Source organism: Monosiga brevicollis, genomic scaffold (genome assembly GCF_000002865.3).
Source record: "Monosiga brevicollis MX1 MONBRscaffold_31 genomic scaffold, whole genome shotgun sequence".
In the NCBI taxonomy this organism is placed as follows: Eukaryota; class Choanoflagellata; order Craspedida; family Salpingoecidae; genus Monosiga; species Monosiga brevicollis.
Genome location: NW_001865068.1, coordinates 287318 through 296667, shown reverse-complemented (window position 1 = coordinate 296667; position 9350 = coordinate 287318). Strand labels below are relative to the sequence as shown.

The following is a 9350-nucleotide window of genomic DNA, read 5'->3' as shown; positions in this document are numbered from 1 at the left end:
ACACACACACACACACACACACACACACACTCTCTCTCTCTCTCCTCTCTTCTCTCTCTCGCTATTAAATTCCAAGGTAGTCAATTAAGATTAAAATTTTTGTGAGCAACACCTGTTGTATACATCTTCACTGGGGGGGGGGGTTGTTGTTCCTCGCTCTCTCGCTCTCTCGCTCTCTCTCACAGTTTGAGCGAGCGAGACCCCGCGCTCGGTGTCGGTGTCGTGACCTCTCTCTTCCTCTTTTTCCCTTCTGCTGCTTCTTCTTGGGCCCTGCGCTTTTTAGAGCGGCAACAAAGCTGGCTGCTGGTGTAGCTGGTGGTTGGTAAGGGTGGCAGGTTTGCCTTTTCATCGCCGCTCGGTCGCTCGGTTGATCTACTGTCCACGCCGGGGCCTCGCTGGTTCAAACTGACCAGTCAGGATGGATACTGAGGAGGACTATCGTCGGGTGATCGAGGTCCCCTGCCAGGATGGCGCTGTATGTACTGCCTTTTATCATGGATTCGGCTCAAGGCGTTGCTGGGCCACTGCGCCGCGATGGGGCCAACTCATGGCCATTCATGCTCGGCCACCTCGGTGTAGACGATTGATTTGGACCCGGACCAACTGCAAGATGTCGGCGATGTCATTCTGCTCCTCACCACGGAAAAGCCTGAGCTGGGTATCTGGCTTGAGATTATTGTGGGTCATGAGATTTCATTCGTTTCATTCGACAGAGCAGTTTTAAGAGTGAATGAGTGAATTTTCTCCCAGGCGCTGCTGATGTGCGTTCCTCCCCGTTCACGCACGGTACCAACAATCCCGCTCTATTTTGCAGGACCACTATCGGCGCCAAAGCAAGTGGGATGAGTTTGAACAGCTCTGCCAAGTTGCTATCGACAGTGACATCAAAATCCCAGGTACCTGTCCCATACTACTCTTCCCTCCTCCTTTGCGCTGAGCTTTTCAACTCACGCCTGATTGGCCGTGCATGTGATACGTCTTCGGTAGAGGACCGCGAGAAGCGGCGCCAGCACCGTGACAACTCTGGCAAGCTCTGGGCACTTTTCAGTGCTTTCCTCATGGAGGTCGGTTTGCGCCCATTCTTCGCGCCCCTGTGCTCTGCCTGACACAATGTCTGATGCTCTTGATGTTCTGGGATTTCTTGTAGCAAGCAAAGGAAACCTCCGACCCAGCCAAGCGCAATAGTCTCAAGAATCGCGCCCGTCAGCTGATCACCAAGGGCAAGCAAGTCAAGGCCAACAAAGCCAACAATTTGCATGAAGCCTACTTGAAGCTCATGGATGCTGAAGACCGCACTGGCCGTGCCGAGCAGAAAGCTCGCGATAAGGATCTGAAAGACGCTCGCGTCCTGTTTGACATTGTTCTCACCGAGGACACCCGTGACTCGATTGCCCGCATCGGTATGCCTCTTTGCTTACGCGCCCTGGGTGCTTTGAAGGCTTGACAAGCCTGCAGAATCACGCCCCCGCCCCACCACGTCGCTGACCGTGGATTGTGCCTTTGTCTCGCATCACGTGTCGTGGCACCAGGTGTGGCCCGCGTTGATTACATGCAGGGCAAGTACGAGGATGCTTTGCAACATTTCCGTGCCGTACTTGGCGACCGACCCGACTGCCCCGTGGGCATTCGCGTTGCCATTGCATTGTGTTTGGCCCAGCTTGGGCGTCTCGACCAAGCCACGGCGGCCTTTGCTCGTGTGCTCGAACTTGAGCCTCACAATGTCACCGCTCTCGTGGCCACCGCCGTTCTGGAAATGAACAAGGCCGAGGTTTGTTTGTCCCCCATTCTTATTAGTTTGGCCTGGTTACCTTTAGTTTTCCCTGTGTTGCTCTTGATGGTCCAGCTTTCGCCCCGCACCTCCCTCATGCTTCTCGCTGCTGGCTGGGCGGTGCTTGGGATAGGACTCTTCGCTTGCTGAAGGCAAGAAGCTGTTGAAAGAGGCTTACAGTCTCGACAACAACAACCCCAATATTCTCAACCATCTAGCTAATCTCTTCTTCATCAAGGGCGTAGGTGCATTGCCTCTGGTGGCCGCTTGCTCGCCCCACCCCACCCCGAAGTCAAGGTGCTTGCTCATGCATGACACCCTTTGTTGCAGGCGTATGACAAGGTGTTAAGCTTGAGTCGCCACGCGCAAAACTGTCGCCCAACCGCGGCCCAACGAGCTGAGACCATGTTTCACATGGCCCGCGTCTATCACATCCAAGTGCGTGCCATGACCAAGTTGGGTCTCTGGGTCTCCACGGTTCTTGACAAAACAGCTCACTGCCTGCCCGGGGCTACACCTGCCACAAAACCTTAGGAGAACTATGATGAAGCCTTCAAGCACTACTACAAGGCCGTGCATGAAGATCCGGCCTTTGTGCTTCCCCATTTCGGCGTGGCTCAGCTCTACATTGAAAAGCGTAAATACGACAAGGTTAGCCCAATGTGATGAGTGTCGGCCAATGACCCAGATGTGCTTTCACGAGCTGGCTGTAACCAGAGACGTGTATGTGGACTTGTCATTTCACACCTCGCTCGCCTCATGTTGACTCGATGCTTTAGGCCATCGAGCACATGGAGATTGTTTACAAGCATCAGGTGAGCAGCCAGCTAGTTTTTCCACCGCGCACCGCCCCGCGCCCGATTTCGGCTTCTTCTCTACCGGCAGCATTTGTCTTTCAAATCGTTTGTTTATTGTCTGCTTGGTCTCTACGTTGCTCAACTTGCTCATGCTAATCATGACCACATAGCCGGGCAACTATGAGAGCATGAAAGTTCTGGCCTCGTTATACGCCCAGCAGGACTCGCGAACACAGCGAAACAAGGCAAAGAGTCTCTTCCAGCAAATCACCACGCTGCGACCTTTTGACATCGAGGCCTGGATCGAGTTGGCCATGCTGCACGAGGCTGAGGAACCAGCCCAAGCCGTCGAGTTGTATGAGCGGGCTATCAAGGACCTTGAAGCCGTGGCTGCTTCTCAGGTCACACCAGAGCTCAAGAATAACCTTGGCGCCGTTTACTTTCTCGTCGAGCGCTACGACAAAGCAGAGGTGTGGGCATATTTTTTTCCCCCAACTCAATGCCCGGCCTGCCGTTCGACAATGGCACAGTAGACAGCGCTGACCCTGCTAAAATTGCACATTTTGTGTCCACGCGACCGCCATGCAGGCTGCCTTTCGAGATGCTTTCATCATGACAGAAAACATGCGTCAACAAGCTGACGAGGCCACGGTAGGTGTTTTGGGCTGAAGTGACCTGACCATCTTCCACAACTGCAACGGGCCTTGCTGACCCCACGCCTCGTCTTTTGCAGGATGGACAAGCGCTTGGCGTTACCATTCAATATAATTTGGCGCGCACCATGGAAGCCACGAATCGCATCAACGAGGCGATCATCATCTACAAGCAGCTTCTCAAGGAGCACCCAGCCTATGTGGATTGTGCGTGGCTTGATCTGCACTGGGCCTGCTCTGCTATCTCGACCCAACGGCTGTTGTGCAGAAAGGGAAAAAAAACACAGGAGGCACATTTCATTTCACCGGGGAGGGGGTGTATTCATTGCTAACCTTTTTTGTTCTTTTTTTTTTTTTTGTTTTTCTTGTGGGGGATTGACCGTCACCTTACAGGCTACCTCCGGCTTGGCACTATTGCCCGCGAACGCGGCGATTTTCTCAATGCCAAGCAGTACTACGACGATGTGCTGCACTTTAAGGAGGTGCGCCCTGTTTCAGTTGCATACCCGCTTTGCTTTGTCGACGTGTTCTCTTGCACCCGGCCACCACCGCATTTGCTCAAGCCACCTCCTTTCCACAGAAAGACACACGGGCTTGGTCACTCAAGGCGAGCCTGCTCATGATGCAAAAACAATATGGCCCCGCTCAAGACATCTTGAAGCGCCTCCGCCAGCGCGCTGGAAATCAGCTTGTAAGGCAGACTTGGGATTGTACTGGTGCTTCTTGGGGCATTCGTGTCACTTCGCTTGTCTCAAACGCACCATCCTTTGTCCATCTGCTGCAGGATGGCTACAGCGAAATGTGCTTGGCCAACATTTGCTTGGCAAATGATGGTCACAAAAAGCCAGGCATGGACCGCCATGCGGCTCGTCAACGCTACGAAAAAGTTTTGCGTGCTGACAGCCACAACATCTATGCCGCCAACGGCATTGCCTGCGTCCTCGCTCTCGATGATGAATATTCGGCGTCCAAGGACATTTTGCTGCAGGTTCGCGAGGCTGTCGGCACGGATCGTCGTGCGGCCCAAATCTGGACCAATTTGGCCCATCTCTACGTCAAGCAGGAGAGCTTCATGGAGGCTATCCAGCTGTACAAGGCCGTCCTGTCGCGGTTTTTCCACAACAGGGACACCGACATCCTCTCTTACCTCATGCGGGCAGAGTACAAGGCCGGCCTGTACCACGATGCCATGAAAACAAGCCAAAAGCTTGTGCATCTGGAGCCCACAGAGGATCGCCACTGGTTCAATTTGGCCATGTGTCAGCTGCAGGTCTCCAAAATTACCATTGATGCGACTCACAACCTCCGCGTGGCTCAGGTGGACCGCTGTGAACGGTTGCTTCGGTGCGTACCGCCAAGCCGTGCACATGTGATGTATTGCTTCCAATTGCGATGCACGACTGCTCCTGGTTCTCATGCAGATCCTGTGGCATTTCATTGCAGCATGGCTGAGGAGCAGTTCATTCGCCTCGGTAAACCAGAAAAGCGCGTGCGCTACAACTTCCGGCGTGCAGAAACGGTTGGTTCAATGCGGCAGCATTGGCCGTGACTGACAGTAGCCATGTCTTGGCCAGTTTTTGATGCGGCATTCCAACGTTTGCGTATAGGGCAAGCAAGGCTGCCGTGATATTTTGCAGCAGCTCGTGGGCTTGCGCGAGCGTACCGTTCGTGCAGAAGAGGAGGAGCGCCTCCGTCAGGAAGAGAAGCGTGCGAAACGTCTCGAGGCCGAGGAGCTTCGACGCCAACAGGAAGAGGCGCAGCGCCAGGCGCAAGAAGAGGCTGAAGAGGTCAGGCCGTACCCAATCTTGTCAGTCCTGCTCATGCCTGCCGTCCTCACACCCTGTACGATGTGGTTCCGCGCACCCCTAACCTTTTTAGCGTCTGCGCATTCAAATCCAACAATTCGAGGAGGAGAAGCGTGATCTGAAGAACATTACGGAGGAGCACGTGAAGATGCCGCGTGCCAAGCGCACAAAGCAGGACGAGCAGTTTATCGATGATCAGGGCGTCAGTGATAGTGAAGAAGAGGGAGAAGAAGGGGCGCGCAGCGATGGCAACGAGGGCGACGAGGCAACTCCCAAACCCAAGAAGAAGAAACAACAAAGTGCGCGTCGCCGTCGTGCGAAGGTGGCCGCACGCTCGGCTGCTGCCATGGAGCGTGATGAGGAGGAAGCGGCCGCTGCAGCTACCGAGTCAAGCAACGGCCGCTTCAAATCCAGTGACATTGTCTTGTCGGATAGCGACGACGATGATGACATGGTTGCTGCCAACGAAGCCCTGGCTCAGATGCGGGTGCGTGCGCAAATGCTTGTGCTTGTGCATTTGTGTTTGTGTGTGAAATAGTGTGATGGAGCTCTTGCTCTGCCTCGACCTCATTTTGTATGTTTTGCAGGCCAACCGAGCTCGGACCGCGGATCATGACCCACTACAAGATGAAGAGGATTAGGTGCTTGTGTAGGCTAAATGGGATTGATTGGCCGAGCCATCGACATCCAGATGTCTGTCAGTCCATACGCATGCTGCAACGAGTCAAACCCATGTCCAGGACCATCCTGTATCAAATTCACTATTAAACGGTGGCCTTGGATGATCGCCAATGACGGAAACTGATGGAAAGACCAGGATCATGCATATCATGCCGGCACGGCTCAGAGCTTGGCAATGGCGTACAATGTCAAAATCACACTGGTCCAGCAGCATATAACACTGTAGGGCCAGATTTGTTTTGAAAGGCGGTTCAAACTTCTTGCTCATCCACTTCGTCCAATTCAGGCTGCAAAGCCTCTCGATCCTCATGCCGAAGAGCGGCGGGTTCTTCGTTTTCCCTGGATCCACAGCATGCTGCATGCGAGACGCAGATAAATAAGACAGGAGAGCATGAGCTTTCAACAAAAACTGATTCCAATGAGGCTCAAAGCCCAAAGCGTACCCGCGCAGCGGCGATGACTGATGACAAATTGACCCAGCGGTGATGTTGGGTTGCGGTAAGCATGCATGACGACAAATAAAAGAGCCAGCATGATGACGGCCAAGACCACGCCGCAACTGAGCAGAACAACGTTGAGCGTCGACCAGGGACTGCTTGAACTGGTTGTAGCTGATTCTGTGTGACAAGAAGCCATCAGATCATATCAGCCAGATGAAAAAGGCCGATTGGGGCGCATAGGGCAACAGCGGCTTGTCCAGCACGTCAAACAACCGACCCAATATTGTGGTTTCAACCGAATTGATGCGATAGGACATGCGGGCGCCGGCTGCATCGTCGCAGGTGAGGTTGGAATTCAGGAGCAGGATTGCCTCGAAAGCGTCCACCTGAGGCCGGGTGACGTTGATGTTGAAGGTTACCTCGTGCACCGCAGCGTCAAATGTTAGATCTGCAGTCGATGAAACACAAGCGAGGGTTTGAGGGCCAAGTGTGCCGCTGGCAAAGTGGCCAAGGTTGCAGGAAGAGTGTCTCAATCAGCAGCTCGGTGTCAGCTTTGCCCTTTGCCAAGATGTACCTTGGATTTCCTCCACATCGACATCGAGTCGAATCGCCAGGGAGAGCACACAATCGGGGCCAAAATCACTGCCTGGCCACGAGAACTGATATTCCACTAGGCCTAGATGAAGACGGGCATGAGCAAGGGAAGCGCCGAATACCAGTGCAGCAGAGGCAAGCATCCAACATACGGCGTTCAGGTGGAGCAGGGCAAGTGTTGATGCTTCCGTTCAAGTTCACGCCCTGCAAACCTCGATGTCAAAAGGCAGATGGCATTGAGTTGCAAGCACGTGAGTCATCTTGGCTAGCTTAAACGCCATCAATGCCTCCGTAGATGCAAATGGTGATGTGCTCGCCATGCATGATTAACCGCTCCCCCCACCAAAAAAAAGGTAAAAAAAAAAAAGAAGTTCAAACAGCCCACCTCTGCCGGGCACCCACGGCCTATGAATTCGTTTCGAAACCGGTCCACACCGTCACTTTGGAAGGATCAGGATCAGGGTGAGATGCTTTCAGCTGCCCTTCAGATGAAAGATGCCAGAGTGCGCCGGTATCGCCTCTGATCGACATGTGGGCTTTGAAACGCACCTGCAACGTTCCAAACCTGGACACCAAACGCAGTTAAAGGCTGTGGCGTGATTAAGGCAAGTGGGGCAACTAGACAACTCGTTGCAGGCTTTGAATGCGGCGACACGGCTGATGAGTGCACGCCTCGCCCGGGTACAATGATGACAGTGGGGACACGACAGGCACCCACTAGGTAAAGCGTTGAGCAGCACCAGAGTGCCTGAAGTGATCTGAGCTTTGGGAATGACAACCGAGTGATATTCATAGTGGACTTCCACTCGTTCGCCGTTGATGCTATAGACACGCTTGTACGAATCTTGTAGGCCAGCCTGGAACAGGCCAAGGCCGAGATGTGAACAAGCGGCACAGGCAGGAGCAGACCAAGGTGGGGTTAGTAAAAGACAGAGCTTCCCCCCTTCCCAGTGGGTGACATATGTGAGCGTTACGTATTGTCCCCACCTCAACGGGTACGTTGCCGCTCGAATGCATCGAAGTTTGCAGCTGATTGACATTGACGGGAATCTGAAAGCCCGCTCAGTTGCGACCGAGGGTGAGAACGTAGGGACGCACACAAGCGACATTCACAGTCAAGGAAGAGGCGAAGCAAAGGGAAGGAGCGCCGCGCACTGATTTGTAGTAAAACTGCATGTAGCCCGTTCGCTCAAGAATGGCTTGAAATTCAAAGACCTGGCCGGCGAGAAAAGTGGTGCCATTTCGAACCTAAGAGCATGCGTGCCATGGGCCCCTGGCCTTGAGCTCGAGCGACACTAGCCTTGGTTGGCACCCATGCGCTTCGCGATCAGTTTAGCACAGACCTCCATATTCACCCATTGAACCGCCAAGTAGTCGCGGTGCAAACGATAATACACGTTTGGGCCCGTCGTGGTGTTGCTGGGGGCGAAATCGGCATGCAGAGGTCCAGCAAAATAGGCCGAGACAACGGGGGGCAAGTCACCATCCACGATAGAGATCATGCCTGTTCAGAGCACACGGGATCAGCAAGACAAATGCACGACCCTTGGAGCTCGCAAACATCTCAAGCATGATTGCACACGACACACGAGCTGTGCTGAGAAGGGCGAGAGGCGAGAAGGCGAGAAGGCGAGATGGCGATAAGGTGACAAGGCTCACCAAGGCTCGTGATGGCCACGCTATGGGTCTTGACTCCATAAAAAGGAAAAGCAAAAGGAAGATCCACATCAAGGTACATGAGGCGCTCGAGGCGAATGGCGTGCCACCTAGAATAGGCAGATCCGGTCAGCTCAAGCGTCTGTGACCATTGATGCAGCACGCGCGCAAACGCGGCTAAGCAAAGGATTTGCGAGCCAGCTGACGCACGAATCATCGCGCTGCTGCCAATAGTCATTGGCATCAGCATTGCTTTGAAGGGCCATGGTGTAATAGTCGTGCGAACTATTGAAAAAGGCACGCTAATTCCCCCCAATAAAATGACCAGTTCGCCGCACGGTTGTGAGGATCGGCGCTGAAATGAGCTGCGAGCCAAGCCACGCTCTGACTCCACGTACCGACTCGTCGCGGCGCATCATCGGCGATACCAGCTGCGATCTATGCAGGTCCTTGAGCCATGTTAAACTTTGCTGATCTACAATCATGCGCGGCCCCAAGATCAAACGACGGGTTGTGCGTCAGCGTGACGGAGCACATTGTCGGGGCACGAAACGCGCTGGGCACAAGCAAGCAAGCAAGCAGGCAAGAACGAGAAGCAGCCCGAGTCACCCCTTACCTGGCAGTGCCCCAGCTGCAAGGGCCAACAGCATCAGTATTGTCCAACCAACTACCCCACCTCGCCCCACAGCAGCCATCCTCTCCGCCCCAATGCCCCGACCGCCTCCCGCGCGCGGCGTCCGAGCGGTGGTCCACAAATCGACCACCTTCATCATCTACCGAAACACCGACACGAACACAACGTAAAGCGCCCTTGTGAATGAACATCAACTTGAATATTTGAGACATAAACTCGATGTTTGAATTTAAATTTATTTATTTTTTTTTTTTTGAGAGAGAGAGAGCGCGCGCGTGCTCGTGTGCCCGTGCGTGGACGAGTGTGTGAGCGCGCACTGACC

General features: G+C 54.0%; 2 protein-coding genes across 2 annotated transcripts; one reads left to right on the top strand and one right to left on the bottom strand.

The window, feature by feature from the left end:
* Positions 1 to 194: 194 nt before the first annotated feature.
* On the top strand, positions 195 to 5664 carry MONBRDRAFT_34178 (uncharacterized protein; the record flags this gene model as incomplete). Its single annotated transcript, XM_001749548.1, has 19 exons — positions 195 to 475; positions 580 to 678; positions 815 to 896; positions 988 to 1064; positions 1148 to 1400; positions 1530 to 1768; positions 1902 to 2009; positions 2099 to 2206; positions 2303 to 2419; positions 2548 to 2583; positions 2736 to 3035; positions 3154 to 3216; positions 3299 to 3425; positions 3612 to 3700; positions 4003 to 4562; positions 4662 to 4737; positions 4826 to 5005; positions 5097 to 5510; positions 5611 to 5664. The coding sequence occupies exons 1-19, from the start codon at positions 419 to 421 to the stop codon at positions 5662 to 5664; spliced, it is 3039 nt and encodes a 1012-aa protein (XP_001749600.1). The 5' UTR covers positions 195 to 418.
* Positions 5665 to 5955: 291 nt separating this feature from the next.
* MONBRDRAFT_29073 (uncharacterized protein) lies at positions 5956 to 9089 on the bottom strand (the record flags this gene model as incomplete). The annotated part of the gene is made up of 12 exons (XM_001749483.1): positions 5956 to 6059; positions 6148 to 6321; positions 6422 to 6592; positions 6719 to 6820; positions 7457 to 7595; positions 7726 to 7788; positions 7894 to 7986; positions 8082 to 8242; positions 8398 to 8504; positions 8605 to 8696; positions 8793 to 8869; positions 9011 to 9089. 12 exons carry the CDS (start codon positions 9087 to 9089, stop codon positions 5956 to 5958), a joined length of 1362 nt encoding a protein of 453 aa, XP_001749535.1.
* Positions 9090 to 9350: the final 261 nt, after the last annotated feature.